We start from the raw sequence: 14,201 nt of genomic DNA, 5'->3' as shown, positions 1-14,201 counted from the left end.
GCAGGGTTACAATTCAACAATTAAAGATACGCAAAAAAAGATAAAATTTATTTTACAAAACATACAGCTAAGAAAATAAATATGTATTTAACATTTTTACAAATTAAAATTGTAAACACTTAAAAACACTTCACACACACTGAAGCCGTTCAGCTTCAAACTGCTACACGGCTTGTTTCAGTACATCATTTCATTCTCCCCAAATGTAAACATTATGTGTTATTGCCAAAATATTTGGATTCATAAGACTGTGAATGAAGTTTGGTGGTTGATCATAAGCCAGAAGTATCCTGGCACAAACAAATTTGTCAAGACTAAAGAACACAAAACGTCCTTCACATCACTGAAACATTTAAGGTGTCCTGCAGACTGAGTTCCTGTTTACAAAACTGACTGAGTGCGTCTTTGAGGTAAATAAATAAAAAAGTAATAATTAAAACGGTATTTAAAAGGCTTATGACTTCTTGGACTCACTCACTGTGGACTATCAGCTGTAGCATTGCCTCAGATTTTAGCAACACACTTTGTAGTCGTACTGAAATTAGCCTGGATCCCAAAAAAATCTCATGTGCTTGGAGACAGTGTGTCTACGCCCTGTTGTCCACGATGACGTTGCCATCTTTGTCTTTGATTCTGAGCCGTCCGGTGGGGTAGCGGGTCTCCTGCCTGCCGTCTGTGTAAACGGTCTTCACGGTGCCGTCTGGATACTCCCTCCTCTTGTAGTCGGCCGTGTGGATCTCCTTCTGGCCAGTGTTGAAATGGATCTCCTTGGTGCCGTCCCTGAGAGAGGCAGTTAGTGTTGTGTTGTAGTGATTATGTGTACCCAACACCAGATGTACAGTTTTCACCGTAGATGTTTGGTTGAACAGTTGCTGGCTTTACTTACGGGTTGACTTGTATGATGGTCCCGTCCGTCAGCACGCTCTCCTCCCTGCCGTTAGGGAACAGGTTCTTCACCGTCTGGTCTGGGAAGGTGATTTCTTTACGGCCGTCTGGGAAATGTTTTTCTGGAGCAGAAATAAAATCTATTAATGTACAGTTTCAGTGTGATCATAACTAAGCTTCTGTCTATGATTGATGGTGGGACGCCCTAAAAACTTTGTATTTCACCAGGAGCAGTGCCTAAAGGCTGAGTTATAGTTGTGAGCATTGATACTTGTGTAGTGGTGTGTCTGGCACAAGCCTGTTTGATAACAGATTTTACTGCCTGGGGCCTGTTGCACAAAAGTAGAATTCAGACATCCAGGATAAATGACTGAGCTGGGTTCAACGAATCCAAAACAAGAACGTCCAGGCTTAATTGGCTGCACAAAGACCAAGCCAGGATGAGCAGACACGGATTCATCAAGCCAGGTGAAACCAATCCTGGATCAGTGCGCGCACGCAGCTTCCTCAAATAGACCCCGCCATCGATCACAGATTCACCGATTCACCATGGCAACGAGAGCAGCGTACTTTACCCCGTCAGAGGCAGAAATCCTCATGGAGGCTTACGAAGAGGTAAAGGATCAAATCATAAAGAAAGGCAACACCGTCACAGTTATAAAACAACGAGAGAAAGCGTTGCAAAGTTGCAGACCGCCTGAATGCGTAAGTAGTGCACAAATACACACTCACTACTCCGCGGAAACCATCACAATTACAATCCAAATAGTTAATTAACATCTCCGAAAACGTAGTTGTACTCTGATTATGAATCAGTTGAAATTGTAACTGAAATTGACTGCAGATGTGAGTGAAATTGTGTAAATGTAACTCCATCAGACTGTTTAACTCTTTGATAAAGAGATGAGCTCACTGACGTAATTGAATTTCCCTTTGGGATAAATAAAGTTCCTCTTATCTTATCTTATGTTTGCTCCTCATGCTCCATGTGTATGCTGATTGATCATAAGAATATATATATATATATATATATATATATATATATATATATATATATATATATATATATATATATATATATATATATATATATATATATGTACCACTGGATTTTGTGAATAGAAAATCCTTTCACAGCATTAATGTTCAGGTGAACATTACGTTTTGATATTGTCGATTAATGAACTCTGTGCATTGCTTGTGATGTGCATTGATTGGTTTAATAGTCTTCATCTTATCATTTCAGATGGTCAGCGATGCTGACTATCTGATCAGCAATGTTGTGGCAAAGTGGCCCGGCTCAGTCCATGACTCCCGAGTCTTTCGGACCTCTGGAATCTATCAGTGCCTATCACAAGGTGAGCCACACAACCTCTGTTAATAACCACTTTTTACATCATGGCTGTGTCAAGAATGTCACTCTATTTATGAGGTTGTGATGATGAGATTTTGTATTGACAGGTGAATTCTCTGGTGTGTTGCTGGGGGACAGTGGGTATGCCTGCCAGCCTTTTCTCCTCACACCATACACAGACCCTCAGGAAGCACAGCAGGCCTATAATCATGCCCATGCCAGGACAAGGGCCACAATCGAAATGACCTTTGGCCTCCTGAAGGCACGCTTTCACTGTCTTCACCACATAAGGGTCAGCCCTTTAAGGGCATGTGACATCACTGTGGCCTGTGCTGTCCTCCACAATGTGGCCTGCCTGAGGAAGGAGAGGGCCTCCAGAGTGCCATCACACATGGACTGGGACAATCCTGCCATCTTCCCTGATGACGACAGTGGTCGGCTGGTCAGGGACCATTATGTGTTAAATTATTTTAGTTAACATGCATGCTTTAGGAATTTGTGTTTTTTTTTTATTCAATTTAAATTGATTTGGCCTCTTATGTTGTTTGTGCTCTATACTGTGTGTATACAAGATTGCAGGGAGGCTACTGCATCCATTCATTTGTCTGTTCATTTGTTGTGTATGGATTTGTCCTGCATTTATTTCAGTGTGCAGACATGCGGGGTGTATCATACACAGACCTTTGAATGTGTATTTATTCTTGTGTAGTATAATATGCTTTGATTCCGTGCTTTCTATCTTGTAGAGTCACTGTGTGACTTCAGTTTTGAAAGGAGCTGATGGGTTACTTGCTTTGATTTATCCTTATTCAATAAAGGAACATCATGTTACTCTTTGATGTGTATTTATATTTATATGGGATGTGTTATATATAGTCTATGGAAAACTGTAAATTATCTAATGATTGCAAAATCATCTAAAATCATCATTTATCTAAAATGATTGCAATTAATGATCACAAATGTTTAAATGATGACAGTGGGTCTGGTTGAATATGATAACAATGTGCAGTGGGCAGTGGAATAACTATTGGTTTCCGTTTGTGGTGACTGCTGACTGAGAAAAGGGATGAGATTAAATAGATCCTGGAACTTAGCCTGGTCTGGAACAGGCTAGCTCCACAGAATGAATCTCCATGGTAACTTATGTCATAACATATCCCGCTGTCCACTATCCCGCTTTTGTGCAACCAGATCACGGATAAGTTGAGCCAGAATAACCAAGATATCCCAGCATAATCCCTTATCCTAGTTTTGTGCAGTAGGCCCCAGGTCATGTGATCTCACCAGTCTGGTTGTTGGGGAAGTGCAGGACCTCCATGCCGTCAGGGTAGGTGATGTGTGTCGTCTGGGCGTCAGCATAGAAGTAGATCTGAGCACAAGAAGCAGAGCGTTACCAAGTAGATAAAGTCAGATGAGTAACATTCAACTGTGAGCGCTCAAGCTGCACAAAGAAGAATCGACTCCTCGAACTCAGAGGATAAAAACATCACTTAATGTGATTAACATAGTGTTAATGTCTCACCACTCTCTGGTCAGCTGTGACCTCTTTGGTGTCCCCATTGAAAAAGGTGACTTTGACCATCAGTCCGTCTGCTGAAACCTCCTTTTTGGTCCCGTTGGGGAACATGATAAGGCGATCACCACTGGCCAAAACATTCTCTATCTGGAGATCACAAACCATCAGCAGCTCATAACAACAAACAAACTAAAGTAGGACAACTTGTTCATATTAACAACAGGTGATATTTCCACAGTCTTTCATATAACTTGTTGTCTGTGGTGGCTCCCATCAAGTCACAGTTTCAGTCTGTAGATTTTATATCCTGGTGATGTACAAACTTTCTCACCTTCCCGTCAGGGTGTGTGATGACCTCCTGAACTGATTCTGTCTCACTGCACTCTGGCTCTTTTGGTGGAGAATCTCTTCTCTACAATGAGAAGACGCCAAACAACAAAACATTAAACAGTGACTGAGTTCTGATGGACAGCAGCGTGTCCACGACCCTGAATAGCATCAGAACGTTTAAAAAATAGATGAGATGATGGATCTGTGACGGGCTGAATTCAGCACAGTCAGCAGTCTCTGAACAGGCTGTTTTACCAGAGAGGAGAGAGCAGCATTGATGTCTTGTCTTGCCGGAGAGCAGTTGTGTGAGTGTTCTTGGTTTGGCGGGGTGTCTTGGCTCGTGCTGGCAGGTGGTGACCTCTCCTCTGTCCTCCTGCCAGGCAGTGAGGAGGAGGAGGAGACTGACCTTGCTGGTCTCCTCAGGCTGCTCTTCATCACCGCTGACAATCGACACAAAACAAAAAATCTGAAAAACTAATCTTGACTATTCTCAAACATCGAGGGCTGATTTAATTCTCCAGGGAAGTATCTGGCTCTGAAGTTGCCACATGCTCCACTTTGTTAACCAGATAATTATTCACTCTGCTGTTTGGTGCTGAGCAGGTCGTAGTGGGTTCATTACTATGTGCCATTAGCACCATTTCAGAAATTATCTCCGTCCGTAGCAACACGCCTGAGAATTCCTAAACCATTCACGTACAGTGGGCATGTGCGTGCTGACGTTAACAGCTTAGTTACAGAAAATAGTACAGAGATGGCAAAATGTAAGACCAGAGATATCTTTGCTTGGACTGACGACAAGGTTAAACTGTTAATGAAAGTAGTATATAAGATGGTTAAGACGGTAGAAAACCGACTGGGAGTCGTTACAAAGCGAATATGGTGACACATCAGAGGGGTACCGGGAGCATTATCCATCACCAAAGGAAGCCATGGCAATGAGAAAGAAGAACCCATACAAAAAGGATGCAATCACAAAAGGTTTGTAGATCTACGTATCTATAATGTTTTGGCTTGACACATTGTGACTGATAAGCACAGTCAGGAAGCAAACGTGTGTGGCTGCATTATTGTTTTCAAAAGTCTCTGTTTCCACCTGTCCAGACTGAAACAACCCGGGAGTTTTTAAACAGAAACAGGACTCTGTTTTAGAGGTTCCAAAACACGAGCGTAGTTTGGACATAAGGCGTAAATGTAGCCATGGTCATGAGTTTTAAAACAAAGATGTATTAGTGTGGCTGTGGCTGAAATTTTCGATTGTTTTCAGGTATAGAAATGTTTTAGTGTACCTGCAGCACCCTGACAGTTCTCCTTGGAGCTCCCTCTGGTGGCTGCAGCAGTGCTGCTCTGTGGAGGGCTGCAGCTGTTGCTTCTTCCTCTGGAGTCGAGAGGACTCTGGAAACAAACAGTGACTTGAGTATCATGCCAAAATGAGAAAAAAGCCAGAGGGATAATAGCAGTGATGAAGATACCTTATGTGGCTATAACTGTCACTGTATGTATGAAGATAACAAAAAACTTTAAAGAGTGTTATGGAACCATAATTTCTCCCACATTATCCAAGTCACACTGAGTCAGAAGATTTAATTTCAGTAAATGAAGAAATTAAATTCTGAGCAGAGCATCATATTGTTTATACGATGGAAAAATGTGATCCTAACCACAGACAGACTTATGTTAACACTGAATATAACCAATAACAAAAACAATAGAAACATGCTTACAGCGAATTTGACTCCTTTGGTCACAGATGTCACATTGGTCTCAGATATTCTGGGACCCGGGTCTTTGGTTTCTTTGTCCTTTAGTGACGCTGTAGTGACAGGGTTTTTCTTCCAGGCGCTGAGACGAAGTTTTTCCAACATACGGATCTTAAATTAAAGGAGAAAGTTTGCTTTAAAACATTTTGAATAAAGAAAAAACTGCAACAACAACTAAAATATTTGAGTTAAAGAACATTTCACATCTACAACTTGTAGCTTTTTCCACCTCCAGATGTGGTCTGGCCGATACCAGTGTGTTCAGCATTTACACCAAGTGGTATCCTCTAGGGCTGAAAAATGAAGCCAACGCATAAGTGCCAAAGACTGCCATCCCTCTTACAATCACTTAAAGCTGGCTCCAGGTGCAAATGCCCAACTTTACAGCAGTGTTTTTTGTCACCTGAAAAAAGTCTTGTTCAGTGTTTAGTTGTGCTCAAAGACACTGAAAGGAGTCAAATGTTCATTTTTTTTCTTTAAATGGTTTTGAAGCCTGTTTTTCAAGCAACATGCTAACCAAGCTAGCAGCTAGCGTTAGAGTTATCTCCACCCTCTTGTCCAAATATGGTCGCTTCTGGCTCCAAAAATTCAGGATGGCGACGGCCAAAATGCCAAACTAGACAAGTAGGCACAGCTACAGCTGAAGCTCCTACATGACTCAAACTGGAGTCCACAAACCAGTGAGTGATGTTACAGTTGTTACGTCCATTCTTTTATACAGTCTATGATTTAAACCTGTTATTAACATGTTTCTCCTTACTCAGGTGCAGATACGTATGTTAATGGCAGGTGTTAATGGAGTAAAAGGGTCAGAGTTCAGGTGGTTACCTCATCCCGCAGAGAACTGTTCTCCTGACTGAGGGAGTCGATCTGTTGGCGCAGCCGGCTGTGTGTGGAGGCCCAGCGACTCTCCCTCCCCCTCAGCTCCTCCTGCAGGGAGCTCAGCTGCTGCTTCAATGCCTGGCAGGGAGGACGAGGACAGATTAAAGGGACGTTCCACCTATTCCACACTTAATATCCACGTCTTGTGCTGCTGAACAGGTCTGCGACCATTTTATTCATTGAAACATGTAAATAAATCACACAGAATAAAGTAAGTTTCTTTTACAAACAATATATTTTGAATGGGGGGGGAAAGGTGGAGTAGCATGTGAATGTGCTACATGCTTTTTTTCTGGATCTACAAACAGTTGCTCGTATTCTTCAGATCAGCTTATATGATTTTATGTGATCCCTTGCAACTAAACATTATTAAAATTCTGGTTCACGCAGATACCTGATAACCATGCTGTAATATGAACTTAATTTTGGTGTGACAAGTAAGCTCTTTTTTTTTTTTAAATTACTGATTTGATTTCTCCAATCTCTTTTTTTAAACCTGCAAAATGTGCTTGTAAAGTACACAACTTACTCAATCCTGCGAAATTTAAATGATAAACATGTAAATTGCTGATACTGTCTGAGTTTTGATGACGTGTCACCTGGATTTCCTCTCGCTCCTTCTTGTCGGGCATGGCTCTGGCGGCTGACGCATGCTTCTCAAACAGTTTGCGTTCCTTCTGCAACTTCCTGTTCTCCTCTTTCTTGTACTCCTCAAACTTGGCCAGCTCCTCTGCTTTCATCTGCTCAAACTCCAAACGCTCTTTCCTACAAAAAACAATGTAGAGTAGACATAAATACTGACTGTAACTGTCTATTTATTAATTGCTGTGATTACTATATTCTATACAGTTAGGGGCTGTAAAAGTGTTGTGTTTGTTTTTTACAATTTTCTTATTTATTTAGGTGATGTACATCTTATCTTCGACATGAATTGATGTGAAATTAGTATTTAAGCAATAATTTCTAGATGATTAATCAGATAATGATCAGCTGCGGTAGAAGGAAGGGGTGGGACTGAGTCTCTAAAACAAGTTTCAAGAACAGGCCAAAACATACAAGGTGAAAGAAATAATAAAACTCTATAAAGTAAATTAAAAACAAATATTAAAACTTCATAGAACAGGAATTCAGAAGATCTGTGGGCAGGAGCCTGTGTCTCAGAAGATAATTCAAAGAGTAAACATTAAGTGATGCATCACCTGAAATTTTCCTGATGTTTCTCGTTCTCCTGTCTGAGTTTAGCGAGGGCGGCATTCTCCTTCTTAAATCTCTCGATCTCGATCTCCAGCTCAGCCAGTCTCTCCCTCAGCAGCCGAGACTGGACCTGCTGGCCTGGAGACGACAAAACACACACAGACTGAAAATAAAACCAATTGCACACCCACTGAATGTCTAGTACATAATAGGGGTGTCATCACAAAGTGCAAAGTATCGATTTTTTTATAATGTAAATTATAATTACAAATAGTGGCCTACTTGAATGATAAGATCGATTATTTTTTCAGACGACGACATACATTTTGCTGTAGGTAAAGTAGCTGAAGTGAGATGAACAGACTTTATCAAAACAAACAACAAAATCTTATCTTATTAGATAAAACAGATGTTGACAAAGTTTTCAATTCATGTGTGAACAGCGACAAGTTATGATGTTTAAAAGAGCACAGCTGTTTGTCTCACCTGTCTCCTCCTCTGGCTTTTTGGACTCAGGTGCAGCAGAAGCCGCAGGAGGAGGAGGGAGAGGTGCATTCTGGGTCTTTGGCTTCAGTGAGGGGAACAACCTTGTCATGAGCTGGGAGGCAGGAGGAGGAGAAGAAGAAGAAGCAGGAGGATCTGTGCCTTTATCCAGCTCCACAACTTTGCTCACTGCCACCTTCCTCAACAGAGTCCGTGCCGGTGGTGAGATCCCATTGGCTGTTGCCTTGGAAACTGGACTAACTCCTCTACTGTCACTGGCTGCGCTGACTGCAGCATCCTCCAGGTCGTTCCACGTGTCGTCGTCGTCAAACACAACTCTGCCCTGCTGCCCGTCTTTGTCTTCTATCAGAGTGGACTCATCAGCGTGGCTGAGGACGCTGTCCCTCTCCCCGCCATCGCCTCGTGTCACATCTGAGGCCGAATCCCTGCAGCTGTCCCCGTCCTGATACGACCGCTTGTCGTATGGCGGGTTAGACTGCGCAGGGAAGCAAAGGGTGCTGGGAAACACAGGTGGTCTGACCGCCACTTCCTGGTCTTCAGGTTCAGAGCCCCCACTGGATGAAACATCGTAGTTCTCATGCTTGTCTTCTGTCCCACTGTCCTGCTTGTCCTTATCTTCAACGCTCACTTTGTTCTTGAGCGCATCGTCTCTCATCTTCACCACGATTGCATCTGAGGTCACAGAACTGCTTTTACATGCTAAACCACCACTGCTGTTACTGCTACTACTACTGCACCTCTGACGCGCACCTCTGGGTGGTGACTTAATGGGGGTGGAGGAGAGCCGTCGCAGGTGGAGCCCTCTGGCAGCCGCCAGCTGGTCCATCTGAAGAACCTGCAGGCACAGAACAGTCTCTAAAATCAGACGGCGGTACAGTCAACAAGTCAAACATAGAGGGATGATACCAGGAAAATAAATCCACAATCACATCTGTAACAACTTGAACAAGACATCTAAGACATTCAACAGGGATAAAGTGTCAAATGAAGCATCAGGCTACATTTGGAATGAAGGAACTCATAAATAATCTGGAAAAAAAACGTCCCTGACATAAAACAGAGCAATCACTATTTGAGTTGAATAAAGCACCTTAATGACAAAGGAGGAGTTGGACGAGAAGGACAGCTCCTCAGCTGCTTGCTCCAGCAGCTCAAACTCTCCCAGCTCCATGCTCTCCAGCTGCCGGTCACAATCCCAGCGCTGCAGCTTCTCCTGGAACGACAGCTCAAACGAATCCTGTGGAGCTCTGTCTCCACCTCCTCCTGACTCAGTTATACCTTGTGTTGACTCCACTCTTGAGCCACAGCTTTTCTCTCTAGCTGCATCATTTCTCTCCGGCCCTCTTAACATGCCCACTTGTTTGGTTACAGGTTTTGTCTGCGTATTGGGACCTGGGTTCCTCGTGACCTGAGCCGACAGACTTAATTTCCTGTGATTCTGCTCCTTTACTTGCCCCAGCTGATGTTGTTTGGTTTCAGTCTGAATAGACTCAGGTCCTTCTGTGTTCTGTCTTTGATGACTACCCAAAACCTTCGTCCGTGCCGCCTTACTCTCAGCTCTGATGTCCTGAGGTGGCGAGCTGAGACCTCTCATTCGGTTTTCATGGTTGAGAGTGGCGGTTTTACGCTGGACAGGAAGCCGCTGGACGCCATTTGTGCCACCTCTCTGGATGGCTGTGGGCTCAGAGTTGCTGCGGGACATTACTCTGGCCTGGCGTGGTTTGGGGTCCTTCTTCACATCAATTTTTGGTAGCGAGGTTTTGTGGTTGTTGGTAAATCTTGAGAGGCCCTCGCCACGCTTCAGAAAAGGCTTCTTGGGAGGAGCTTGTGAGGCAGCTTCAACTCCATCTTGGCTCTGTGAACGTGAGGAGAGACAATGTGAATGTTATTGGACATTTTTATAATCTCCGTGTAGCAACTGTAAAGTCTAAGATGTCAGATGAAATGTATGTCCCACTGACTGATGATTTCTTTTTTAGGGTTTGTAAGGAGACCCTTGTTATATTCTCTGACCTGCTGTTGCCGGGCAGACTTCAGCCTCTGCTCCTCCAGCCTCAGCTCCTCCTCCAACAACTCCTCAAACGTCTTCTTCTGACCCCCGATACCCGGCTTGATAGGTCTGAAAATAGAAGGACACACACAGACACACAAGGTAATATATACATTGTAAAGCTCTCTGATGCAAATTGCAATTTGTGATATTAGGCAGCATAAATAAAATTGAATCAAGAAAGGTTCCTGAAGAAATACACCCATACAAAACAGTAAAAATAAGAGCTACACTGCCGCATTTCTGTTGTGTTACTGGCTTTGAATATCTCTTCTTGTGAGTCTCGTTTTAACAATGAATTCAATATTGAAATTAAATACAATACCTGAAAAATATTGGTATTCTGTACCATTTTCGATACCTCAAGGAAAAATTTACGTTAAGGTCACAATCAAAACTTAAATATAAAGAGACTGTAACATGACAACAACCTTTCTAAACATTAACAATAAGAGAAAACAAGAAAGTGCAGCTGGTACCAGTGTGTCGATAGTGCAGTAAATGAGTGATTAAACTGTTTTAAATATTCAAAATATTTACATATTAATAAATAAACATTTTTTCAACACTTATTGGAATACAGTTTTTACCTGTCATGTAAGACTTTATCTGCCTCTCTGAAGTCCTCAGTCAAAGCCACACCATTACTTGGTATCACATTATTATCGTGCTTATGAAAACGGCTCATATCAGCACTCTGTTCCTCATCATCTCCTCTGGAGCTCCACGAGCCTGAAGGAAACACACATTGTTAAAATTTCATGCAGAAGTTATTTATTCTCAACATTCGTCGCTGTACACTTTTCTCACCCTCGTCTTCGTTCTCCACCACCTCACAGTTTTGACTTCTTCGTAGCCGTGCCTGTCTCCCTGCTGATGAGAGTTCTTGCTCGTGGCGAAGGCCACTGGTGGAGCCCTGGGGGACCCCAAGGCAGTTCAAGGTGGGGCTGTACATGGTCTCTCTGTGATGATTGGCTCCCTGGAGAGAGTTATCCCCCCACTCTGCTCCTGGCAGCCCTGTTGTCTCTGTGTCATCTGTAAGATACATAACAGAAAAATATATACAAATAAAGAAGCTATTACTAAGTGAACGGAAGCAGGGCAAATACTTCCACATCACTCTGCAACCTTCTTATTTTATATTTTAAGTGAAACTAATGATCACATTTGCAGTTTTTCCACTCATTTGTCTTCATTTTACCTTCTGTGCACTGCGGGGATCCATTCACCATTCCCAGCAGCCTCTGCTGCTCCTCCTGGAGGCGAAGCAGCTCCTCCAGCTGATGTGCTTTTAGCTGCTCCTGTATGTGCTGCTGCCACTTCCTCAGCTGCACAAACACACAATATCATATGTTCTTTACATGTAGCTAACACTCTTATCGTCAGTGTCCCTCTAAATTTTTCAGACAGCTTAAAGACATTTCAACTAGATACTTGGCTTCACATTAACTCTCTGGTCATAGTGTATATTGAACCTGTGACCTCAAACTGACACTAATTCCAGCTCAGTGCTTTCAAACATGAAGTTTTTTGTGGATGCCTGCCACAACTCTACACTGCACATACTGGTAAGTTTAAGGGACAGTTCACCCCCAATTTAAGTACAAAGAAAAAAATCATACATGAAACTGCTCACAACAAGGTCTGTGGATTATCTGGAAAGAGACAAAGCTGTTGAGTTTTTCAAATGTTTTTGTTGTCACACCAAAACAATCTAGACTGATAAATATCACTACATATAAGGTTATTGTGGGGTGACCTATCGTTTTAACATGATAAATGTGCTGACTGACTTGCATGTACACACGTCTGTCCCTATTTAAGTCCTTCCTGACATAAATAGCCTTTGAGGTAAAACACTAATTATAGCAGGGAGAGGTAAAGAGTGTGTGTGATGGATGTGGGGGTAATTAACCAAACAGGAAGCTGTGATATAATAAGCATTTTAAGTCCACACAAAGTGCCAGAAATTAACACCATCAGTAACCGAAATGTTGTTGCAGGCCTATTTCCATTTGGTTAATATGATGAGCTGTTACAACTATATAATCCTTGATAAGGTGTTCATTCAGCCTCAGTCATGTCACTGAAGACCACTGTAACCAAATAACCTTCTCTCAGTATAAAAAGAACATATCACAAGATCTGTTTGGTACAGAAAATCAACAGTTAAGTTGTCAAGCAGATGTCTGTGTCATCAGATTGAGTGTTAGAGGGAAGAGCTGTCAGTTTCAGATGGCATGGGCCGATGTTTAAGATTTGATTCAGGGAGAAATCTGTGTTAGAATTAAAAACATTTTTGTAGTGTTAATTTTTCACAACCAGCTTGTTCATTCTGACTATGCTATTACAGTGACAGGGAATTAATATTTGTCCCAGTCCATGCAGGAACAATATTTACTGTAGGAGACACCAGATTCTGATGTGTCATATAATGTCCTCACCTGTTCCAGCTTCATCATCAGTGGCAGATCCTGCGATGTGCTTGCCATCTCCTCCAGACTGTCCAACTCTCCATCTGAATCTCCCAGAGGCACAGAAGTCAGACAGTTCACTGGCCTGTCAGTCCCAGCCTTCCCTCCATCCACATCTATGCAGCTGCTGTCTGCAGAGGCAGGCAGAGGGGCGAAATCGGAGGCAAAAGAGTCGTCTGGCTTCATGGATGGGGCTCCCATAGCAGGAACGTGCCGCAGGGAGCCAGCCAAGTCCGGGCAGGGGCTGAGGATCACCCCGGCTCTGGAGCTACTTGGCATCCACCGGGCCAAGAAGTCTGTCTGGGAGTACTGGAGCCCGGCTGACGATGACATGTTGACCGCGCTGTCTCAGGAAGGGCTCGCTAATCCGGGATTTAACCGACAGATTATGGTGACAGATTAAGTGTTAATCACACCTTGAATAAACAACACGCTCATGATGCCCAGGTCCGAGAAAAGTATAAATAGTGTTACTAACCAGTTCAAGGTAACTTAGCATGAGCTATTTTGATATGTGGCGTTATCTTGTAACGTTAGCATGTCACGACAGCAGCGGTTTTAAATGACTGTTTGGTTAGCAACGGCGAAGTAAACCACAGCACAACAAAGCGGGTGAAACATTTATAACGTGACAACATTCCTGATATATGATATCTCTCAATTCAGAGATAATAGTTTGGTGGTGTTTTAAATATGTTTCAATCAATTTTCGGAGCATTTAAAAGGCTGCCCCAATGATACTTGGCTGTTAGCAGACTATTTACGTGACATAAAAAGTTAAAACACCGGTGTTACACCGTAGTAACGACATAGATACGTTAGCAACATTGTTAAAAGTGTTAAAACATATAAATTACCTGTAACATAAGCGAAAAGAGGTGTTACTGAAGCGGAAACCTGCGTTATAGAAATATAACAGATGAAAGTTTCGAAGCCTGCCGCCATATCAAAACAAAGCCCGCGAGAGTAAAAAAAACGACGACAAAGCAGTTGTTGCATTATGGGTAGTGTAGTTCAGCTGTTTTAATAATAAAATCGTTTTTTTTTTAGTTAGTTAGCGGTTTTATTTCGTATATATATACGAACATACTATATGAACTACAACTTTTTAGAATATTAAGAATTACATTCTTGTCGAGTAACGTTTTTGGAAAGAAAAATAGCTTCGAAATGCATCCGGTTTAACGGCTTTTCGCAAAGATATTTCACAATAAAAGCCATCGAGAAAATAAAAACTGGCCTTCCTTTG

General features: G+C 42.4%; 1 protein-coding gene across 2 annotated transcripts; it reads right to left on the bottom strand.

Moving 5' to 3' along the window:
* Window positions 1-33: 33 nt before the first annotated feature.
* On the bottom strand, window positions 34-13,932 carry cpap (centrosome assembly and centriole elongation protein). Of its 2 annotated transcripts, XM_033618276.2 has the most exons (19): window positions 13,810-13,932; window positions 12,923-13,314; window positions 11,680-11,806; window positions 11,289-11,513; window positions 11,069-11,210; window positions 10,442-10,547; window positions 9,519-10,283; window positions 8,411-9,263; window positions 7,930-8,062; window positions 7,330-7,495; window positions 6,677-6,808; window positions 5,813-5,959; window positions 5,378-5,483; window positions 4,344-4,528; window positions 4,090-4,170; window positions 3,765-3,905; window positions 3,527-3,611; window positions 887-1,007; window positions 34-780 (listed from the first exon to the last, which is right to left on the bottom strand). In XM_033618276.2, the coding sequence occupies exons 2-19, from the start codon at window positions 13,283-13,285 to the stop codon at window positions 588-590; spliced, it is 4,071 nt and encodes a 1,356-aa protein (XP_033474167.2). In that variant the 5' UTR covers window positions 13,286-13,314; window positions 13,810-13,932; the 3' UTR covers window positions 34-587. The 2 variants fall into 2 exon arrangements, with proteins under 2 accessions (XP_033474167.2, XP_078030789.1); XM_078174663.1 differs by having other exon boundaries at window positions 12,923-13,907.
* Window positions 13,933-14,201: the final 269 nt, after the last annotated feature.

The sequence above is a fragment of the Epinephelus lanceolatus genome, chromosome 14 (genome assembly GCF_041903045.1).
Source record: "Epinephelus lanceolatus isolate andai-2023 chromosome 14, ASM4190304v1, whole genome shotgun sequence".
NCBI classification, from domain to species: Eukaryota; Metazoa; Chordata; class Actinopteri; order Perciformes; family Serranidae; genus Epinephelus; species Epinephelus lanceolatus.
Note: the sequence above shows the minus strand (reverse complement) of the source record. Positions and strands in the feature narration are given on the sequence as shown.